The following is a 24623-nucleotide window of genomic DNA, read 5'->3' as shown; positions in this document are numbered from 1 at the left end:
AGAGAGATAAGAGCATGCTAATGTTAGGATATTTTTCCAACTATCCAAACTCAAACAAATATGTAAGTACAGCATAACATGTATAAGTAGCAAAGACAACATGATAGAAATGCCAATTAATATATATGCAATGCACAAGAATCTACAGTTTTAAAAATGAGGTAAATATAAAAGGAGATAGAGGTGGAGGACAGAATAGAGGAGAGTTATGACTTACAAGTAAAAGGGACCTCCCTAGCTCATCCATATCAGGAACCAGGTCCTCAATTGGTTTGGGAGGGCGAGGGGCAAAGGCAGTTTGAGGCAACCCCACGTTCTGTGGCCAGTCTTCCAGAGATGGCACCCCTACCACACTACAAAGTCACAAACATCACCAGAATCACTAGTGGCAACCATTTTATCTCCAATTTCATACAATGTATCTTCCTTAAGGTTGTCATAGTTCACTGAGGAATAGCCAATAAATATGTGAACAATCTTTTAGTTGGTAAGGAGCGCAGTACTCACTCAAATATTTTGCCTAACTGGTCAACATCCGATTTCCCTTGAAAAAGAGGTCTGAAAAAGAGGAGGACATAACATTGAGTCATGAAACAAGAAGTGCATCATGAGGAGATATCATTAAAAAGTGAGAGTTTGATGTCATAATTCTCTTGAAAATGATCTTGTACAGATAATGGCCTCCTCCCCGATGTAAATTCAAGATGTTGAAACTAAAATATGTAGGGTCACACCCTGCATCTGTGTTGCATCAATAAAATCATCTTTTTGTTTCACAGTCAACTTGTCTGCTGGTATTTTCTCTGTCTATCTGCCTGCCTGTGATTTCTGTCTGTCTGTCTGCCTCTCATTATCACTGTTGGTCCGTATCTGTGCATCTCTGTTATTGTCGCTCGAGTTCTTGATGAATACTGTGACCTGATGAATGCGTCTCTCAGTGGCAATCTTCCCCTCTTTATTTCTGTTTGTCGTTTAAAACAATGGAAGGAAACAAGCGCTTCTGGTGCTGGATCTCTATGGCAGAGAAATTAAATTCCCCCTTTTTTCCCTTCACACTGGGGCCCCAGTGGTGGTGGCAGTGGGTGGGAGTGCACACTCACAGCCACTGACGTAATGATCTATCCAGCAAGCCCTACTGTAAAAAAAGGGGGGGGGGGGGGGGGGGGGGGTGAAGAAAGACGGAGTGGGGGAAAAAACGGGCCTGAATTTCCTGGCGGGGCCAGAAGAGAACTGAGAGCTTTTTCAGCACATGCGAGACAGCCACACATGCTGGAAGTCCTGTGGGGGGTGTGTGAGGGGGCGGAGGAGAGGAGAGGAGTAGCGGGGAGGGAGAGGGAGGGAGAGGGGGAGGGAGAGGGGGAGGCCTGCGGGGGCACCGGGGCTGCTGCTGGTTCCTGTGGCTTTGGGACGCCTCGGGACAGCCGTGGGCGGGCAAGCTTCCCCTTTGGCACGCGCACAAATTCCAGCAGACATCAGCGAGCAACGGCAACACAAGGCCCTGCTCTCAGAACCCAAACCACCAGTGGCAGAGAAGGAGAAAGAGAGGGAAAAAAAACACCCAGAGAGGAGACGCAGTAGAAGAAGAAGAAGAAGAAGGGAAAGAAGACAGGAAAAAAAAAGGGAGAAGAAAAGCTATTTATCCCTGGCGTCTGCTTCAGCTCTCCGCTTCCCTGTGTGGGAGAGCACTGTAACATGTGAGGGATGGGATGGGAGGAAGAGGAGGAGGGATGGAGGAGGAGGAGGAGGAGGAGGAGGCAAGAGGGGAGAGGGGTTGACTGCCTGAGCTGTGAGAACGAGAGGAGCATGAGCGCATTCCACTTCCTGTCGCAGCGCAAACCGAGCCATCTCATTGGTCAGTCCACTCCCCAAAACACCTGGAAATGACATCTGGACAGTAACCTTCATGTGACGCACGCGGCATGTCAGATCACTCGGCATGTGGGTTTTCCGAGCAGAGCAACACGTTGAAACAATGTTGATTACCATTGTGCAGTTGTTCTCATGCAGTTGTATTTATGAGAAAACCTACTACATGAGTAAAATAAAAAAATAAAAAACAATTGTGAAACAATTTTATTTCACCACTAGAGGTCCACCTTCTGCAGGGCATAGGAGAATACATTTCTGCCAGACAGACCTCCATGCTTTCTCTCCCTCTCCCGCTCCCCACCCTCTCTCTCTCTCTCTCTCTCTCTCTCTCTGTGCTCAACAACTGTGCGTCACTGTACTCAAACAAAAGGCCATGTAAAGAGGGGCCATGCGCTCTGGTTCCGCAGCCTCCTTCGCCCCGTGACAATCTCCCAGAATGCCAAGCTCCAACACCTCCCTCTGCACTCCCTCCACACTTTGAAGATTAGCTTTTTAGCAAGCAACCGAGGGAGCCAGTTGACTCACCTCTCTCACATACGCATTAGACGTGAGGGCAATTACACTGTCAGAGGGCCCTGACTGTCTTAAGCCCCCAGATACCGGTCTGGACAGAAATGTCTTTTAAATCACGACACGACTTAAGCCCAGGGCATTTCTCTCTCTAGGCTTTTTCCGGCCTCACCAACCACCTACCTCTGATAATAAGCACAGCAGATCAAATGACCCCCCCCCCCCCCCCTCTCTCTTTTTTTTCCTGGAGGACTTTTTTTTTTAGAAGGCAAAACAGAGCCGTGTGTTTCTTTATGCAATTAGAGATGTGAAGATCTGGACCAAATCAGTTCCTGAAGTCGAAGGCAAGGAGGGGTTCTAGGGAGGATCAATAAACTGTCATGCCAAAACAAGTATGTCTGAAATTCTTGGGGCATCGCTCTCACCCGGGGTGATTTGTCAATGCGAATGAATTAGAAGGGGCACACTCAAGGCTCACATTATGCCAAAGGAGACCTAGAGAGAGGCAGGGAGAGGGAGCGAGAGACCTGGAGAGAGGCAGGGAGAGGGAGAGAGGGACAAACAAGGTGAAATAAGAGAGAAAGAGAGATCAAGAGAGAGAAGCCAGAGAGAAGCTAAGAAAGAGAGAGACAGAGAGATTTAGAGAGAAGCCAAGAGAGAAGTAGAATGAGACAGAGAGAGAGAGAGAGGCCCAGAACTGTGTAGCCCTTTCTGAGACTGTGTAGTCCTTTCTGAGACTGTGTGTGGGCACAGTGAATGGACTTTGCCACACAGCTGAGTCACACTCTTCTGATGCCAGCCTCTCTGTCCACATTCCACAGGGACAACCTCTGGAATGTGTGTGTTTGTATTTGCATGTGGATGCTGGCTCGGGAGTGTGTGTGTGTATGTGTGTGTGTGCCTGTGAGTGTTGGTATGTGCGAGTGAAAATGACGATATGTTTGAGTGTGAGTGTGAATGTGTGTTTGTGACTTAAGTGTGTGTGTTTTTGTCAGGCGTGTCTGTGTAAGTGTGTTTCTGTTTGTGAACGCTAAACTGTGAGAGCATGCACACACATATTTTGATGGTGACAGGATAGCATTTGTGTGGTTGGTTCCAGCAATGTTTATCTCTGTGAATATCTGGTTGAGTCTTCTTCGTTACATTAATGCAAGATGTCTGCATTTCAGTACTTATAGTCTCTTAGAAACTTCTCCCAGTCCTCCCTTATCTTTTTTTTTGGCTGAGGAATTTTATCAAGGTTTTTTCCCAAAGCCTCTCGGCATCTGGCGGAACTCTTGTAGTCAAATCATTCACCTGAATATGAATGGCTTTGTTATGTAACCCGCTACTCAGATTTGTGTCTGTATCAATAATAGAGAAAGACTAGAGTGGATAGCGTGTCATGCACCCACACGTGCACAATGTCCATACTGTAAGTCAGACTATAGGCCAACATGTTGCATTCATGTAATGAGACTGATTAGACAGAGTGCAGTGTACTCACACATAAAATCTACTCCAAACACCCGCAGCTCAGCATCGCAGAACCTCCCAGGGAAGACCTGAGAACGTCCTTGATCTACTAACATGTGCTTTTTTCAAAAGGATGTGGCTGGGATATGAGGCAAAGCTTGCGCACACAGACACACACACACACACACACACACACAAAAATGTGAAGCTGCTGGCTCCTGATGCCGAAGGACGCATATGTTGTAGCGCTCGTGTGAAACGTAAGCATCCATTAAGGTTTCTGTGACAGCAGGCTGAGTGTTTCTCAAATGCCAGGGTGGAAGCACTGATCCCATGTGTCCTTTAATCTGTAACAGGTGGCCTTTTATACAAAAAAAAGCCCTGTGAATCACCTGTGGGAGTGAGATGGAGTGTAAAGGGGAAGAAAGAGGTGGAAACAGGCAGAGTGAGCAAGATAAAGCTCGAGAAGGAAATAAGGAGAGAAAGAAAGAGGAACTCGGTTTGCGAACGATCAAAAGCACCTCGCCTGTGCCTCCAGGTGGTCTTGGATCATGGCCAGGTTCCACAGCGACTTGGGCTGCTAGTTCTGCTGCTCCGCAGAGTGCGTTGTGGTGTGTTGAGTGCCAGACTCACTGGTGCAGTCACCTCACCTCACATTAACTGCACACCTGACTCTGAGACGGAGGCTGCAAGCACACACACACACCTACGCAGGCGTGCCCAGAGAGTGCATTTGTTGTACCCCTGAGTCTGGTTGCGGTAGCAGGTCTCAAACTCAGAGGAGATGGATATAAATAGTTTACTACCGACGGCCCCCTCCCCCTTTGTTTCACTGGATAAAATAGTTATGTCATAAAACGTTTACTTTTCCTTGTATAGTGTTCACGTAGCAGAGGGAATTTAGTTGATAGCTAAATCTTGTACGAGGCATCTCCTCTCAACTGAGACTAATGCCTGTTGTAGCTGGTTCCTCACAATTGAAGCTGTTAAACTAAACTAAACCAAACCTATGACCACCATTGTGTTAAACTTTCAATGGATAACTGCTTGTTCTTTCTCACAAGCAGTAATATCAGAAGAATGTGGACCCCCTTTTGGCGATAATTGATACGAGGACTTGTCTATAACAGTTGTCCTATCACCACAGAAAAGTTAGTTGTAGGGTGACCAGGTGCACAGCATTTTGACCCACATCCCACACTGGATGCATTTTTTTACCTGCCTGGCACATGAGCTGCTTATGCTTATTGCCATGGTTTCTACTCTATTTAATAGTGCTACATCATAGGCAGCAATCTGGCTTATACAAGTGCAACATAGCCAAGCTTTTCTAAAAGCCTGGCTTTCATCCAATGGCCGGCAAAGAGAGCCGTTAAGGCAGTCAACAAGAGGATGTGACGGAGAGACATCATCGTTGCCTTTGATGGCCTGCAATGGCCAATGCCTGTTGGATATCTATCAAAAAAGATATGTTAAGTTGCCACATTTGAGTGTCTTTGGAATGACAAACAGCACTGTGCTCATCATATCTTTCATATAACTAAAGCTGTAGTCTGTTCCTTTTGTGGCCAAACTGGTGTGCTATACTTGTTCCACCTTTGGTCTGGTCACCCTAATTAGTGGAGACAGGGTCATTGTCATTTCAGTCATGCTAATAACAGCCATTGGGACTCTTAACGTCTCTGGTAATACGAAAAATGACCACATGCTAATTCTTATGATCAATGTCCACTCAAAGATATGATGAACTATAAATGGGGGCATGTATTTCTAACAATTACCTCAAATGGCCTTTGTGCTCCAAACAACAGCTCCTACTGTACGCTCCTCAGTAACTTTTCTCATAGTTGTCAAACATGTTTAGGAGTCATTAACCAGTAAACGACTGTGGTTCAAAGCATACCACATGACTGGATCCTGTGGCAGGTCAAAGAGGTTAGAAACTGCCTTTTTTCCTATCATGGGCAAACAGAATAGTACTGCTGTTGCACGTGTACTTTTATTCATGTAGATTAACCACACTGTTGAAATGTGGCCTAAATCCAAACCTCACCCTCATTATTTAGCCTAAATTAGCACAATAATTTAGTTTATAGTGAGCTACATCTTTTAAATATAATCAAGTCAGTGACTATTTTCACATGCAATTTTCTAGCTATGAAATGGCAAGCTATCAATCCACCAAACCATACAACAAAGTGGACAGACTGATTGAGGGGTTTGATACACTGAAGGATGTAAAAGTGTAGGTGTGCCAGGGCAGGATAATAGCCTAGCCCAGGTAGTGGGTTTGGCTTAATTCTTTTAGCTGAATTTGGATGCTGAACGATGGAGAGGGTACGAACCCAATTAAGGCCAACATAAACTACATTTCTCCTCTAATTACATTCCAGATGTACCTCAGCTGAACTGAAGTCCAGCTGCCCTGCCAAAATATGGCAGTAGCCATTCTGATTGAAACAAGTCATCTTTATATGTTCACTTTCAAAGGGAGAAAGTGTAAGTATGAACCCTACCTTATTTAAGTTGATATAAGAGTGTGGCTGTTAGTTGGTGAAACGTGTTGGGCCCACGTTTTCAGTTGTCAGTGCTGCAGGGTTGCCAACTCTCACGCTCTTGGCGTGAGAAAAATGCCTTTATGTCCTGTCTCACGCCAGCTTAAAAAAAGAAGACAATCCATTGACTTCAATGCATTTCACGCAAAGAAAATACACCTGTTTTGGTCAATCTTTGTCAATTTCACTGATTCTCACACCATGTTAGCCTTGAAAGTTGGCAACTCTGGTGCTGGAGGGGTGCTGGTGCTCATGTGAATGTGGAACTCCCTACCTGCCCATTGTCAGTGAACACAGCTATCCTGCCAGATCGCAGCCATATGTGGACAAACATATGCTGCCTAGTACAGTCATCGCATCTAAGAAAAATATATTGACCATCAATTTTTCCACTTGGCTATAACCATTAGCATTAGCGCAGAGCTGTTAGAGGAAAGCTAACTGCTAAGGAAGGTGTCCTGAAGTTATGGTTTAGCTTTGCTAGATCAGCATTGTTTTAGCCAAACCAGTGACAGCCCACTATGCATGACAGTTGAGACTTTCTGGTTTGGTTTGACACACAAAAAAAAGAATACTGCACTCCTGAAAAGGACAGTTTAACATTTGTCAAAGTGTGAACACTGTGGCTTCCTACACAACATATATTTGAGATGTCTACAACCAATTCAGCAAATAAGCTGCATTCATATACCATGCTCATGTCTTAGCTTGTGCTATATGTTTTCCCTCAAGCAAATGCTCCATTAACATTATCTTACTTATAGGCAAGCCAAACACTGTGGATTACATGAGTCATGGCTCCCATCCAATCAAATACACGGACAGAGACTGTGCAGTAGCATATAGTTCTGATCAAATGTTTATCAGATTAGGAGTCCGACGCTAAGTAAACAAGAAAAAATCCCCCCCAGAAGAACACCTCGAGACCAGGCCATCATTGGGTGATAAGCACCTGACTGACTGCGAGCAATTGTGGCTGCCGAAAGATCAACTCCATCTGGCGGGGTTTTCCATATCTCGCCAAGCCAGAGGCCCGTCCGTCTACGCGTGGACTCCACGTGGCAGGCAACGGTGGCTGCCCTGTGACGCTGCTCTTATGAGGTTCAAAGGGACAGGTGGGAAGAGGAGAGAGAGAGAGCGAGAGCGAGGGCTGGGGACATGTCAAAAAGGTCAGTCCCCTGTGTGAGCAACTGCAGAACATGTGAGTCACAGGGACAGGAAGAGATTTGATGCTCTCTCCATTCCATTTTCTTTCTCTTGCTCTCTTTCTCTCTATGACTTTTTCTTTCTCTTTCTTCACCTCTGCCTGTAAGAGGTGATAGCAGGGCCTCTCACATCCGTCTGTGCACAATGGGGACAATTATCCAACGATTTGTTTATACTGGAAAGAGGGGGAGTGGACAATCAACACACAGATACACACACACACACACACACACACACACACACACACACACACACACACACACATTTTCAAGCCACGTGCCTTCGCCAACGCAAAAAAGGCACACACCCACACACACTCATGCCTGTAAAAACCCACCCACAACTCTTCCGAAACCCACCTGTGACGCCGCCACCGTTAGAGAATGGGGACGTGTGTCCTATTAAGCGTGGATAGGGGAAGGAAGCACAAATTGCACAGTGAACCCGCTGACTTGGCATCAAGCCCACCTCATGAATGGCTGCTTATCTATAGCCCCATTGAGCCTTCTCTCTCTCTCTCTCTCTCTCTCTCTCTCTTTCTCTTTCTCTCGCTCCCTCTCTCTCTTTCTCTCCACCCCATCCTCCCTCTCTCCCATCTCTCTCATTCACTTAGTCACTCAGTCAGTCTTAATTAAGAAATAACAAATATGCTGCTTTAAGGAAAAGGTTACATTCCTGCCAGGGGGATGGGGGAAAATGATTTCAACTGACTGCTGTTATGTAGTGCCATATCAGTGACAGCCTTAGGCTGGCAGTGAGAGAGAGTCGTTAGACCGCACGTTGTCATGTCTATCATTCCTCTCCAGACATTGCATTAACGGCTTAATAACCTGACTGCCAAACACTAACATTGCTTTACGTTATGGACAAGTGTTTCTTGGCTTGTATTGTCTTGCCTTTCTGTCTTACGTTAACCGCTACGTTGAGATCTCAAGGAATCTGCAGCAAAGTAAAGTCTATGCTTAAAGATGGCATGAGTCTGGGGGATGAGCAAAAGTGGGGTTAATGAGTTTGCTGGTTTGATTACTCCCCGGGCCTACTTTAGCACCGTAGGTGATTATGCATGCAAGGGGACAGTCCCATTTCTTTTATTTAACTTTCATACAAAGAAAGTTGATGAGTTGGAACAGATGACAGCCTGACGACCAAATTTCTCAGAAGTCAGTGTGGGCATTAGTCTTGTCTGTGCATTCCTCCTTGGCCTCCATACCAACACGAACCAACACACCTTTCTATTGAAAGACCTCTGTTGCCATTTTCCAGGTTATTCGCAAGTCTCAGTGTGTGTACCCAACCAACGCACTGAGCCAAGGACACTTAAACCAGTTTAAATTACACTTCCAAGTAAAGCAGTGGCAATGCCTGTAGAACTGGATTGTGACGGCAGAGGCCATTCAATCACTCTGAACTGAGAGGAAGCTTAATGTCTTTCTGTTGGAAATATCTCTGTGAAGTTTGTTAGACTGCAGGAACTGACTCACTGTGAGTCTACATAACTGTTTATCGCATGTGATGATTATGCTGACATAAACTAAAAAAGCTCTGAGGCCTGTGTGTGGAGAATCAGTGTACATGCACTATTGCGAGCTGAGGACTGTGTTGGGTTGGTGTTGCAAGTCTCACCTCCTTCTGAACATCTCTGCAAAGATGCAGCCAACACTCCACAAGTCTACTGGCGTGGCGTAGCTGGACTGCAACAACACCTCAGGGGCTCGATACCACAGGGTGACAACCTGTAAAGCAAAACACACACACACACACACACACACACACACACACACACAGAGACAAGTAGGATGTAAGAGACTAGTTCTAGGAAACCTTGCAATCATTGCTCTTACATGGAACCAAACAAAAGGACCGTCAGGCACCTATGTTGGTAGTTTCTACAGGAAAATCAAAGTTCACTGCAATAATAAGCGACTTTGTGCGCAAAGCACAGACAGAGAGAAAGACAGTCACTTGGCATCACAGCACTGGAATCACTTGTCATGAGTATCCTATTTGGCATTTGTTTAACTGTCTTCAGCTCTGTTTCACTTTGTTTGGTTTTCTGCACACTTGAGAGATGCTCACGGGTGACTAAGCAGAGCAAAGCCTGTGTTTTTTTGGCGGCATCTCCTTGAGCCAGAGACACAAAAGGCACAAAAAAAAAGAGAAGAAGAAAAAAAAGAAAAATCAAATCAAATGAAAAGTCCCCGTGCTGCTGAGTTAGGCTTACGTAAGGTATGAAATCATATCTGGCAGCGCAGGTCGCCGAGCTCCCATTTTGGTATGCCGAGATCACACGAAATTTCCATAGCAAGCCACTGGGGATCTCTCCCATGGTGCTTATGAGCGAGTGCCCATTTTTGAAGAAAATAAATAATAAAATAATAAAAAAAAACACATATTCACGGGTTTCTACTGGATTAACACCCAAGGCTGCCAGTTTATAAGCCGCTCCCAGTCGCCCCCGGGCACAAAGGCCTCTCGGCATCTACCCCCCTCCTCACCTATCCGCAATCAATACACAAACCCCTCAGCCGGTGGGGCAGTGGGTAGGCAGCTTGAAGCGGGTGGCAAGAGGCGCAGTGAAAATGCCTTATACAGACAGCTGGAAAAGGGGGTGGGGGAGGAGGGGGGCATGGGGTTGCAGGAGACGACTTTTTGTGTACAGGAGAGACAGCATTGTGAACTGCTACGGCAGGGAAAGCCTCCAGACGAAACTCAGTGACCCCGCTCGAGAAAGTGGACGCCTTCCAGGTGCTTTCCCTTCGCCTTCCAGCTTTCCGACAGTGCTCTTGGCTTGGGCGAGGGGCCGGCGAGAGAGAGTGCTTGGTCGAGCTCAAGCTTATCGGGGGCGGAGGGGGGGGGGGGGGGGGATAAGTGGCGGGGCCAGTGTTTGTAAGCAAGAGCAAGAGGATAAAATGTGTATTCTGAGGAGCTGTGAGAAAAGAGCTTGACTGCTCAGACACACAAACAGCACTAGGAGGTAAGGTACAGTAGAAAAGAGGGAAATACAAGATGGCCGCCTTGAGGAGTTTTTACAGTGACAGTTCACTCAATTCACTCATAGGACTCAGGTCTAGTGTCTGACAGTGACCACTACTAATAAAGTGGTGATGAAACCCGCTGTTTGACCAAGGAATGGATGTGAAAAGAAATGCTGATCTCTGACATCTTCAGTTTGCCTAACAATCTAATATTATCTACAATGGCTTCACTGGAAATCTACATCTAAGAGACCAAAGCGATCTTGTCAGATTGGTTATGTGTGTGTGCATGTGTGTGTGTATGTGTGTGTGTGTGTGTGTGTGTGTGTGTATGTTTGTGTGTGTGTATTCGCACGTGAATGCGTATGTGTCTGTGTTAGAGAGAAATGGGAGGGACTGCTCACGTTTTTCTGATGTAAAATGTTCAGAGTTATATTTAGAGCAGATCTTGTGCGAAGCTGACACTTTCTTACTGAGGTCTTCCTGGTTTAGCAGAAACGGAGAGGAAGTACATGCACTTAAAAGGACGTAGAGCTTTAAGTCTGTCCTGTCACGTGACCGAATGCACATATGACCCATTCTAAAAATGAACACACAAGGCTTAAATAGCACCATTCAACATCTGACTTCATTCATCTCTTGAGCCACATTTGACACCTTTTTGCACAAACAAATAAAGTTCAAGCTTATCACTTGTTGGGACAGTATCTGTGCAACAGCCAAGAAGGCAAACACTGACAGTGCATTCGCAGCTGAAGACAAACTGTTAAAAAAAAAGCTGTACCAGAATAATCTTATCTGTTTGTCTTGCACAACACACCAAACACACAGACAGATGCACACAGTCACATGCACATACATCACCCTCAAAGAGAGAGAGAGAAAGATAGAGAGAGAAAGAGAAAGAGAGAGAGAACTGGGGTAGCTGAATTCTAGGAAGAACCACACACCACTGCTAAGTGATAATTCAGAGGTATATCCGCTCTCAACAGAGACGAGTAGAATTATTAGAAGGCTACACCACAGAGACGTTTAGCGACACGCTAGCAACAGGCACCCACCAAAGATTCTGCAGAATGTGACGAGCCTCGATGGTTCTAACTACCATGGTGGAACGCTCTGGGAGGGGTGGTGGTGGTGAAAGTGGTGATGGTGGTGATATGATTTAGATAAGGTGACGGCACTGCCCTGTGTGTGTGTGTGTGTGTGTGTGTGTGTGTGTGTGTGTGTGTGTGTGTGTGTGTGTGTCCATCTCTGTGCCTTTGAGCCTCTTCTCTCTTCTTTTTTAAATTTTTGAATTCATCCTGTTTAATGTTGCTCCCAGGGCATGCCTGATTTGCATGCTGGGTGAGGGAAGCAGGGTGCGATGACAGGGCCCTTTCTCTGGGCCCGCTGGAGGACTTTCCCCTCCTCAGCCCCTGCATGCTGTCCCGCCTGTTCTGTGCTCGGCCCCGCTGCCTTATTTTCATTTCTGCACACAAACAGGCCACTGTCAGTGACCTGAGGAGCTGAGCTGAGCTGAGCTGCCTGAACTGAGGAGCAGTCCTGAGATGGACTCTCTCTCTCTCTCTCTCTCTAACACAGTCTCTCACTCTGTCCTTCCTCTATACATTACATGTATACATGCCTTTCTTGTCAGCGCTAACTGTTTTTTTTTTGTCAGCTAGACATATACTCCCTCCCTCTCTCTCTCTCTCCCTGTCTCACACCCTGAAAACACACACAATTTTCTCTATGAAACTCGATGCAAATTGCATGTCTGGTTTATGACACATGGATTGTCTCCTTCCTGTTTGAGTGTGTGTGTGTCTCTGTCTTTCTCTCAAGTCTGGTGCTATAAGGCTTAAAGTGTAAGTGTAAAGTGTGTTGCCGTGCTGTGCTGTGCTGTGCTGTGCTGTGCTGTGCTGTGCTGTGCTGTGCTGTGCAGAGCTCACTGCGTTGGAGCTGCATGGTAATGTAAGGGTCAGATAAAGAGGTCCAGCCTGACTGCAGATTAAAGGAGAGCATTCTGTGCATTCCTTTCTGGTGAGAACGCTCTCCTCTCTCTCTCTCTCTCTCTCACTCTGTCTCTCCCTCACACACACTCTTTCTCTATCCCTCTCTCTCCTCTCTCCTCTCGCCTCTCTCTCCTCGTGAGCTGGGGAAGGGAAGGGAAGGGAAGGGAGGGTGACCAGCGAACCAGCTGGCCCTCTCAGCCCCTGGGCATTGACTGACCCGAGCCCAACATCCTCTCCTCCTTGTTGGACTTAAGAGACCAAGAGAAAAAAAACCCTCCCAGACGGAGCCCACCATTCCACAGACTGCACTATACTCTACTGTACCAGTGTGTGACTTCACTCCTGTGTCACCCCCCCCCCCCCCCCCCACACACACACACACACACACACACACACACTGCCCCCATTGCCTTTGATTCCTTGTGTGGAATTAAAACAATAGTGGCACAACGTGATTAACAGTAAGCCGTGGCGATAGGGTTGGCTGGGGGCCCGTGTTTACATTCCCTCTCTCTCAAAGGAAGCAAAGGATGAAAGGGCTCCTTCGATATAGAGCCTCCATCCGCATTCTTCCAGGGGCCTGGCCCCAAGACACCACTTCTCCTTCTTCTTCGTCTTCTTTTTTTTCATTTTTAAAGGGACAAGTTCGACGCCAAGGCCAAGAGGACGGATGCTGCTTTTTTCAGTGTGTCGACCCACCACGCTAACAATAGCCCCGCTCATAACATGATGTTGTGATGATGGCTTAAACCTTGCACTGTGTCCACCCCTGCAGATGAGTGCAGCAGATAAGGATGCACATGGATTTTATTTTTCAAACATGGCTTCTGCAGCACAGTCTCCCTGTCAGGTTGCTGTGATGGTACAAAGTAGGACATTGGTGTGGCTGATTGGGCCGTCAAGCCCAGGATGCAGCTAGGCTGGATTTGAATCCATGTAAATGCATTCAATGCTGCAGCATCTGTCAACACTAAGTCTAACATTAACACTAACATTGCATGTCATTGTCTCTGACAGGGACCAGCAGTTTTTTGCTGAACAGGAACGAGATGAAATTCCTACATTTCCCTCGGGATAAATAAAGTTTGGAATCCAATTTTACATATTTAATGCAAATACTGAGCTAAGACCAAAATCTAAATGCCACCATTTAGAAAGCGGAGTGGAGACACACAAAGGACAGTAGAAGAGGAATGCTCATCAAATGCAAAGAGTGAATGTCCAAAGTGCCCAGAGGGGTCACACATCGTTCCTCCAGTACGGGTATTTTGTCTTGAGTTTCGGGCCATTCTTAGCCCTGCAGTCAAACAGGCACTAAACACCATTCATTTGAAGCTCCTGAGTCATTCGTTTCTCTTCTATGTTTTGTGCGTGTGTTTTTTCTCCCACCTTCTTTTCTTTCTTTTTAACAGTTTAAATAGCAACAATACTGTCAAGCATTGCCAAGAAAGGAGTTTGAGAAGGAAAAAAAAAACATATGAAGTCACAAGTGAGCCCTGCGCATAAACTGTAAACAGTTTTTAAAAACTCCACAACTGCTGCCAAAGTATGCAGGGCCTACAGGAATGCTGCATGGGGCCCACTCTGCTCAAACAAAGAAAGCACAGTCAGGCTCTTTTCCCCAGCACCGCCACATCCGCATATCATTAGTCGGAAAATTCCTGATATATGCTGTAATTTTATTCTGTTTTTTTTTGTTTTTTTTTCGTCAGTGATACAAGCAAGGCTTTAATATCCAGATGCCACCCCCCACCATCCAAAAAAACACTACCACCACCACCACCCCCCGACCCCTCGCCAAAACACACCACCGCCATCCTCAATCAAGCCAATCTCCTGTGCTGGCCAACAGCCAGCCCCCCGTCAACAATCAGCGCAGACAAGCGGCCGAGAGCAGGGGTGCACACTGCCCCAAGGACGACCGACAGCAGGGGTCACACAGGAAATACCAAATAAGACAGACGGGACGTTGCAGAGCATTGTGTGTGTGTGTGTGCGCTCCTCTCCGCTTGTGTATGTGTGTGTGTGTGTTTGCCTTCGCAACACACGCACACACACTCACAGACACACACCTCCCTCTCTCCCTCCCTAGGCTCATTTTTGTCTAACCAGTGGAGTTTGAGAAAGCACTGAATCTCTCTCTCTCTCTCTCTCTCTCTCTCTCTCTCTCTCTCTCTGTCTCACACACACACACTCTCTCACATTTTTTCCCCTTCTTTTTTTCTCTCGTCGGAATACTGGAGGAGATATCTAAACATTCCCAGAGTGAGCGGCACGTGCACTCCTGTGTGCCATGTGTTTTTTTTTCTCCTCCCTTCTTCGTTTTTTTCTCACACGGCTGCTGCTGCTGCTGCTGTTGCGGCTGCCGTTGCTGTTGCTGCTGCCTTTTTGTCCGTCCAGAATGCGAGCACATTGTCTGGCCGAGCGAAGGCGGCCGATTCGTGTTTACAAGCCGAACTCCCACAAGTCAACACCGCAGTCACGTGACTGCTCTCCCCGGAGGAGGCGGTGATCATAATCATTAATCATAATCAAACCTTATTGATCGCGCCATCCGCGCAAACTTTGATCTAATCCAGCAACAATGGGGTTAAAGTGCACCAGAGCGTCACCACTGGGCCAGATTAGTGTTTTCATCAGCAGTTCAAGACAGGTTTACTGTCTGGCGAGAAGCAGAAGGTAGCCTGTATATGTTCAATTGTGCATGGAAGTCATTAGTAATGTTTCTGGGAGAAAGGTGAAGGCGGGGTGAGAATTCCTCGCTTAAGTATGGAAATCAGAGGTGATGTGGGAACCAGAGGTCCTTCATTATTTTTCTTGGGACAAAGACATTGCATCACCTGTTATTCCAGGTGTACTCCGGGTCCTCCAGTTACCCCCCCCCCCCACGATATTTCCATTAGTAAGCCCCCCCCCATGCCTCCCATTACTGATGTGTTTCATCATAATTATTCTGTGATTAAGCCATCCAGAGGGTTTTAAACATAGATATATATCTATGGTTTTAAATGTATTAGTGCTTAGTTATTTAAATCCACTTCCTATTAGCCTCTATGGTAAGACAGACCAGCACAAAAAGCTGAGGTGAATACTCTCTTAAATATCACATTTAGGCAAGGATTATCAAGCCAAACATGTGCATATAAAGCCACAAGCAGTCCCTGCACTGTGCTGATAACTTCTGGGAGCTTATACCATCAGTGGAAGCATGGGCTGCTGTAACTAGGTAACCAAACCAAGCACTCCAAAAACATATGTTGAAAACAGAACTTCCTCTCCTGACTCGGCACGCCACCCAAGGACTTGTTATTTGACTGCAGAAAAGCGTTGAGCTCTGCTTTGTCTGTGGTCCACGGACTGATTCTTTGTGACTTTCAGCCCATTTCAGTTTGTCTGCCGGCCAACGCTAACACTAAGACGTGCTATGAGGTTGCATTCACGCCAGATATGACAGCGCAAGCAAGACCATCCAAAACTGAAAGAGGCTTGGTAGTTTTACAATGAGTCATCTCGTTTGGCTCAGGCATAGTAATGATACGATGAGGTGCACGCTTACACGTTTCGAAATTGATCTGAAACCGCGGCGCTGAAGAAGATATAACCCATCACTGGCATGCACACTCAAACGAAGAACAGAGGGAAAGTTCAGATTTAGCTGAGTCAGGGTTGAGTACAAGCCAACCCTTCACACACAGCCCTGTCTGTTAGCTGAGAATATTAGCTTCCTGGCCCTTATTGCATTTACTTTTATCTACTTAGCAGACTTCAGTGACTTACAGAACAGGGAAGGTATACATTTTATCACCGTGTAAAGTCCCTAGCAATCATTCCCATGTTAGAACCTTGTTTCTGCCATAGTGTGGTGGCCATTTTGCAACCAGGCTGAGGACAGATGGACAAAAGGGAACCGTTGTTAGTAAGCAGCGTCTGTTGGCACACGGCACTCCTTGCACAGACTTTTGTCTGTTAAGGGATGACAACACCAGACCTGCTAAATCTGCTGGACTCAATACTGCGTCTGAGTCACACAACAAGCACAGAAGATGGACACTGAGATGGAGGTGGTGACACGATGGTTATGGCAAGAATGTGTTTGAATTAGGGTGTCCCGTGTTGCGTTGTACTGCACAGATTTTGACCCTTTGTCCCGCATATTGGCATAATGTCCCACAGGTCATTTGGTTTCTAACTGTCAGAAATAAGAACACATGGATGCGCCCGGCATATGAGCTGCTTTTACCCGCCCCGTCACATGAGCTACTTATGCCGTTGTAGTATAGTTTCTTCTCTGTTTAATAGCGCCATGTCAAAAGCAGCAATCATACAAATGCAACATGGCCATGCAACACTGGCTATCCTCCAGTGGCTGAGAAGAGCGCAGTGAAAGCGGTCATAAAGAGACTGTGACGGCCATCAATCAAACTGTGCAGATGTTGGCCAGTGAACTAATTTACACAACTTTGCAGAAAAGGTCAAACCTACCAGGTGACGTCATGGCTCACCATGTCTTTCGTATAGCAAAAGCTGTAGCCTGTATCTTTTATAGCCTAATTGGTGTGCTGTAGAATTGACTAGAGGACAAAGTATAGGTTTATGAGCCAGAAGGCAGAATACAAATGTTTCGTATTCAGTTAGATAGACATTATATCAAAGGTCTAGGTTAGGTCTCAGTATCGGTAGCATGTCCCACATTGTAAAAACACAAACCTTTTTCCACATTTGGTCTGTCTACATCTGTTTACCCTGGATGTGGTCAGTGATGGATGTTCAAAGCCTCTACACACCACTTCATCCATACAGTGCTTTAAGGGCCATTACGTTGACATTTATTCATTTAGATTACTCTCTCCTCAGGAGAGAGGCAAAGTGCATTTTATCAGATTGTTTGCTATCCAACCCATCACCAACCAAAATATAGGAAACGACCAGTCCTCCAGGAATCTACACACTACGCTTATACTGCACAGTGTTCACATTGTGCTCCTGTACGTTGAAATATGTAATTTGAACTGTGATGTGTGTTTTCAGTTTGGCTTCAGTGTTATTTGCATTCACTACACGTGACCTTGGGTAATTATGCCACCGGTGTACTGTGCGTGGGTGGCATGGAGTCCTGAGGATTCCAAACATGCCAAAAAAAAAGCCTGATATGCATCCAGAAGCCAGACAACTCTGTCAGGCTAAGCATCTCACAACGTCTCACCTTCCATTCGGTTTCTTTCACTGGCCTGAAGTGACCAGTGGTGTTTCAGTGAGACATTCCACATGCTATCCACTCACAGGATCAAACACAGCTCCCACGCACTCTTCACAACATCTTCTCAATAGTCAGTCTCTGGGCTTGGAAGGCAAGCAATGCAAAACTACATGCGGAGGAACTACATGTCTATAGCCGCCATTAGAAGTTTTTATGACTTCATTGTTTGGCTTTCAAACCTGATTGTCAGGACGGTCTGACTCAGGAGGAATGAGGATGTTGGCTGTCATGGGGGTGAGAGCTAAGCTCAGGCGGTGGGCTGTAGGTGTTGCCAACATGAGGAATTTATTCCATCGGCGGACGGGAAGGAAGTGACTGACCCAAAGGACTCCCACAGCAGTGGTTGTTTTGGAGTTTGTGGTATGCACGGAAGAGGAAAGCAAAAAAAAAAAAGATATTTTCTGTAAAAGTGGGTTTTTTGGTGGTGGGGCTGGACGATTCCTTAAGATGTCTGCGCAGCAGAGTTTAACCAAGTCCCTTCTCCTGTCGCAAAACAGCTGTATGATTTGAAGGCTCAGTCTCCTCCCTGCCTCCCTGGATAATAAAATTTGCAGCAGACAGATTCTATTTTGGTGTGTGCTCTCTAAATATGGTTTGGAGGAATCGGCTGATAACATTTTGAGGCCTTGAGGCCCGGAGACACTGAGGGCCTGCAAACTAACAGCATGGGGCTGCAGAACACGGCAAGCATTTCATTAGCCTCTCATGGGATGGAATGCGCCTAAAACAGGTTCTGAGACTATCCAGGAGTAAAACAAAAAAAAACTAAACAAGAACTTCTCCGAGTAGCTTCTCCGGGATGTTTTTTTTTTATTTCTGGTCGCTCCAAAATATGCAATTACAATCAGCTGGATATAAATTATTAGTGGCATTTCCCTGCTGTTCCCAAATCCAATTTCATGTGCAATGTGGTGCACATGATGCTTACAGAGTCAGGCTCTTAATCGCTTTCATGGGACAATCCAGTCCGTCTCCTATTACAATGACTCCTATTGGCACAGGGGAGGAAGCCAAAATCAATTTAAACAACACAGCATTGCCCTTACCTTAGAAGTCTGGGTTTGTTTTTTGGGGGGGGAGGGGGTGGCTGTGTGAAAGTTGTAGTCTCATTAGGTACCAGGTCTAAAGGTCCAAGGCTGGGAACACACTAGCTTGTCCATAAAATCACACAGTGGGCAGGAGAGGGGAGGAGGATTTCTTCATAAAATAAGTAAAAATGTCATCAGTCAATATTATTAATAATTATTACATTTTCATATCAGATAATGTTATCATGCATTATATTTAAGGGAGTGGAGTTTAAAAAGATGTCATCGCATATCTGAAGAATCCCAGAATCGCAGAACAGTAAAGAGATTTGTTTTCTTTTGGTTTGGTTGGTTTCTCTGGTATCAAGTCCTGCTGGTTTTGTCCTGCAGCCAATGAATGTCATGGACGGAGGCATTTTGGGTCCCTATTTGACCCCGGCAGCTCTGACACTGTGCCAAGGTTTCATGCCTGAATGCGGCATGTTTCAGTTCTGCCGATGTGTCAATACACTTGACTCATACAATTCTTATCAGGCCTGGTCTTGTCAGGTCAGGTAGATTGCTTCTCGACCTCTAGACTGCAAGCCACAAGTCAGAGGTGGCTTAAAGATGTCAGTTCATTCCAAATCATAGACAGTCTTCAAGTCAGGTTGTGGTGTATCGACTGATGTGCTTAAAGTACTTTCTTCAAGCTTTTCTCCAGCTTCATTAGCAGTTCATTTAGCCATGCTTCTTTCAGCGAAAACTAGCTGGAGCCACATGGACCCCACATACAGTCACTGGCTTACAGAAGTAGCGTACAAACAATTAGGCTAGAACAACATCAGAAAAGGTCAACATGGTGGGAAAATGAATGTAGAGCAGACTGGGTGGAAGCAAAACATTTACCGTCAACAGTTCTGTCACATACTGTTTTTTGAGGGCATGACCAGACAGAGTGGCTGTTTGTTCCTGCACGTTACATGAACACCATCATTATTTCTAGAAAAAGTGTAACTGAAAAGATCCCAATCTTATCTCCATCTGGCCATGTTGTGCAAATCTATCTGCGTAACATTGCGTGAGTTGTGGCAGTCGGTGCATGGGAGCAACCCCCCCCCCCCTGGGTTCAAGCCATTTCCCTTCAGCCACAGCGTCCCCAACAAGCCGTCTGCCACCACTACCACCGCCGCCGCCGCCGCCACCTTGTTCATTCCTGCAGTCAGAAGCTTAGCGCTGTCAATCAGACGACGTGGACAAGGACCGCGCATGGGGGCGACTGGAGTCCGTCTGAATGAGCAACAATGCAGTAGACCCAGGAGAATTGTATGGTCATGCTAATCTCTAACTCTGTACTGCCAGATGGGTGGTCTGGGTCTGCCGTCCTTTCTGCTGTTTCCCTCTCTTTCTTGTCATGGTGACTGGATGGCGGGGGGGGGGGGGGCTGTGGGGGTCGCTGGGGCTGTTGAGGGTTGTTGTTGGGGGGTAGAGCGGGGTGACTAGGAGTCAGTCTCCAACAAACATCAGGCCAAAAGAGATTATGAAGAATGGTACAATCCAATAATAGCAATGCCCATTTTGTAAAAGAAATTCCAACATGTCATGAAAACATTTTTTTTTTTCTCTAGCCGGCTGGTGGTCCTCTTTGCAATATAAAGCCCTACTTAGAAAAGTACAGTGAAAACCCTTGACACTCATGACACATTTATGGAAGGAAAAATCGCATGGTTCACAGAAGGTCCAGAGAAAGATAGATTACACATTTCTCATAAAGAGAGATGACAGAACGCTGCCGTTTCACAGTTACAGAAAATCCCCACCAGGGCTCCTTATGCAAATAAGCTGGGCCTATTTTTTTCCCTCAGCCAACTCATGTCATGAATTCGACACAACCCCGGACCAGCCTCATTTGAATCAGGCCACATCTCTCAGGACAGACAGTATGTTGCTTGATCTGACTCAGGCAACCACCACCCACCACACACAGTCATACACACATACATACACACACACACACACACACACACACACACACACACACACACACACACACACACACACACACACACAGCCTTCAACTGTACCCACTTCCCCTATCAAGCTATTGGCTTGGTATGACTACGCAGCATGTTTTCTGCTGGTTTGCTAAAACTGCGAGATCTCACCTCGTCCTGATTGTTTCTGTTTTTGTGTACAGTAATGCTGGGAAAAAGAGGAACTTTTTCTCTTTTCTCTGTTTTGTTTGGCTGTGAGGGAGGGCAGGTGACAGGGGGATTCCAGGGGCAGGAAAATCAATCATGGGAGGCAGAGATCCTATGCGCTGGAGCTCTGCTTCACACGCTACTATCTGTCTCTCTCAGGATCTCCGTCCCCCCCCCCCCCCCCCCCCCAACACACACACACACACACTCTCCCTCTCTCCCTCCAGTCTCCATCTCTACATTCCCCTCTCTCTCACACATACAATCTCTTTTACCCTCCTCCTACCCCCCACCCCCTTCCCAAAGTGCACTACTTTCCCCTCCTTAGTTCACCAGATCTCTCTTAGTATCTTTCTCTCTCTCACGCTCCCTCTCTAAACTATGTCATTCTTTCTACATGGAACCCACAAACTGTGAACAGTAAAGGTGTGGTGTGTGTCTGGTGGATTCCCAGGTAAACGTCCAAATGAGTGCGCTTGAGCAACCCCAGTCAGAATGAGCACAGCCACAGCGCAGCTCACCAGGGAGGTGAGACAACGGCTCGGAGTCGGAGCGCACAAAACCACTGAAACCACATATCGTAACGGTGTTAATTATCGGACGGCGTGTGTTATCGGCAAATGTTCGCGTTGTCATGTGAATCCATTATCAAACTGAAGTTATAGATTTTTAATCCATTGTTAAACTTAGCACTTTGATTGTTTAACAGAATGGCCGATGTTTGACACTGTCCGATAACTGACATAGCTACGCTAAATAACACAAGGAATTGCCAGCAAGCTCATCAAGGCAGACGTGGAAGCGATGGATTCACAGCCACTCTCAACCTTCACTGGATTTGTCGTTTCTTCACCGTTAAGGTACCAATTAATAGTATTCTCTGTAAACATCTGCCGACAAATAGTTGATATCGAACAGCTGGCGGTGAGACATATCGTTGGTGATATTACTTTAGCTCCTCACAAGTTCCACACAAAGAGATCCACATGCTTGCTAATCTCCCAAAGGTACAGCAAACTGAAGGGTCTTGTCCCTGTCGTCCTCTACAAAGGAGCAAGAGAAAGAAAGAAAGAGAAAGAGAAAAAAAACCACACAAAGTCCTTTCAGACGACGACATACCCTATCTCTTGACATCAGAACCCTCCGCGAGAGGCTTGGACTTCACAGAGCGGGGCCGCAGGAATTCACCGGCCCGACCCGATCTCATGATCGATTTCACCTGAGCCCTTCGCCACTCCTGTGAATCCTGAGCCCCCAGTCCACCGCTGTCATTCTCACTTTACAGATTACATGCACAGGTTCTTTGGCTGCCGTCTGATTGGTGGCGGTGTCACGCTTATCACATCTGATTGGTGGCTTTTCACGCCAGTCTCCGGGGACTAACCAATTATTTCCCTGTCGGCCTTGTGTGTCCCAAAAAGCCAACAATGAGAGAAGCCTTGAATATTACTGTAGACAACTTTGCCATGGAATGACAGCTCTGCAAACAGATTTTTGAGAAACAAGAAAAGGACAGAAAGCTGACAGATCAAAGACAATACAGTGCGATAAAGAAAGACAGCTATAGAGATAAGAGTGGAGAGAGAGGGGGAAGGATAGAGAGAGAGAAAGAGAGATCAGGTTTTCAGAGGAAGGGCCTCATGCAAGCCTTTTGTCCCTGATGAACAACCCTTTTGTCTTTTGGGATGTGGGAGCAAAATGCTTAGGAGACATTTGCTATATTTAGAATCCCCTTCCTTAGAAGTCCCACTATTCTAGCAGAATGGCTTTGGAGGACAGCACCATGGAGAGCCAGGACCTAATATACACTTGAACAGACTCCTCCATTTACTTAAATGGAGATGAATCACTTAAAGATCTCTGTACTTAGTTCTGTGGGGACCTTCTGGCAGCCTTTTGTGTGCAGAGTTAACTCATTCAGTGGGGTTAGGGGAGAAAGTGATACTGAAGTGAGGTACTCACCACCGAGGTAAGTGCCATCTGAAAACTGTATATCCGCGCCAAGCCAAAGTCGGCCAGCTTGATCTGACCTCCGCTGGTTACCAGAATGTTCTGTGGCTTCAGGTCTCGGTGCACAACGCGGTGGGAGTGAAGGAAGTCCAGACCCTGAAGCAGCTGGTACATCATATCCTGAGAAAGAGAGAGAACAGGAAAAATGAATAAGAGCTACCACTTAAAAACAACTACAAGTACTGTCTGTCGAATGCTTTTGTACTTATTGTTACATGCGTATTTAGTTGAAGAAATTTGTCATGCCGATGAGACTTTTTAAACAAACATTGAATAAGGCAGAGAGGATTGATACAGTGAAATAGAGGTCTCAGCAAATATAATCTGACGTAAGATTTCTGTAGTGGTCACATCTATGTGGCAAACAAAATGGCTGACATTGTATACTAATGAATGCTCTATAAGTCTTTATTCAGATGTGGAGCCTCTCAAATATTCATATGAAATGACCCTTCAAGATTGACTGGTTAGGAAATCCCTGAACTACAGCAGCCAAACCAGAATAGCCCCATTTTTTTTTGTATTCCTTTGGTTTTGTCTGTTTCCGCAGCTAACTGACATGATAGCGCTCTAGTGATTCTAGGAGCGAGGAGAGGGTGAGTTAAAAAAAGAGGCTGTGGTCCCTTTAAAAGCGGGAGTGCGGCAGATGTTGATAACTGACACGGCTGCGGCAGGGCAGGAAAGTCTTGTTGCTGTGAGGCCCAGTTTCAGAGGGCCTCTGCTTCCCTGCAGCTGTCTCGGGATCACGGCTAATTGTGGATCCACTTGTTCGGGTCTGAGGTATAGCCTGGGAGCAGACCCTAATGCCACAGACACTCAAGGGAAAGAGAGACAGAGAAAGAGATAGAGAGAAGGGAATAAAGAAAGGGAGAGAGAAAGAAAGAAAGAAAGAAAAAAACCAAATATGCTGAAAGGTTCAACGGCCATTTCCTCTTGTGGAACTTGCATAACGACATAAGGAGAACCTGATGGCCATGGTGGCAGTTGTAAGAGGCAAGCTTGAGTGATAGGCGAGAAGTCAAAAAGCGGCCGACAAGATGGCGGGAGACAGAAAGAAAAAAGTAAACAAAACTAAAAAAGACAGAAACGAAAGAGAAAGAAAAAAAAGATAAAAGTGTTGATTAGAGTTGCGGGTGGGGGGCGGGGAGGGGTTGTTGGGGCCGGGGGGCGGTCACAGTTGCTGCACGAATTTACCCCCTATGCCAGGTTACAGGCAGCCGCAGCAGCCTTACCCCCCAAAACGTCCACGTCCAAGACCTCACAAGTGACATGGCTCCGGGCCCACGGCTCCCATTCACTGGCTGGCCAGCTGGTGAGTGATTAAAAACGCTGAAACAATGGAGTGCACACTCAAGCAGAAAGCATTTGCAAACGGCGCAGGCCTGGCCATGCTGGTGAGGGGGGTGAGGGTAGTGGGGGGTTGAACGGTGGTCGGGGGGGTTGGGGGGGGGGGGGGGGGTGAGCACCTCACAATGTGGAGAAAAGGGATCAGGGCCTAGGAAACGTGTATGTGTGTGTGTGTGTGTGTGTGTGTGTGTGTGTATGTGTGTGTGTGTGTGTGTGTGTGAGTGACTCAGTCAG

At 46.4% G+C, this 24623-nt stretch overlaps 1 protein-coding gene across 1 annotated transcript in view; it reads right to left on the bottom strand.

Annotated features, from left to right (window-relative positions):
• cdk6 (cyclin-dependent kinase 6) overlaps positions 1–24623 on the bottom strand; it is a 38609-nt gene that overhangs the window by 5848 nt on the left and 8138 nt on the right. Inside the window, exons 4-7 of the mRNA XM_031586742.2 lie at positions 22995–23162; positions 9219–9328; positions 508–558; positions 218–353 (exon numbers count right to left, since the gene is read on the bottom strand). Of these exons, the coding sequence (XP_031442602.1) occupies positions 218–353; positions 508–558; positions 9219–9328; positions 22995–23162 (465 nt within the window). The remainder of the gene's footprint in view (positions 1–217; positions 354–507; positions 559–9218; positions 9329–22994; positions 23163–24623) is intronic.

Source organism: Clupea harengus, chromosome 19 (assembly GCF_900700415.2).
Source record: "Clupea harengus chromosome 19, Ch_v2.0.2, whole genome shotgun sequence".
Classification (NCBI taxonomy): Eukaryota; Metazoa; Chordata; class Actinopteri; order Clupeiformes; family Clupeidae; genus Clupea; species Clupea harengus.
This window is presented reverse-complemented; position numbering and strand designations above follow the sequence as displayed.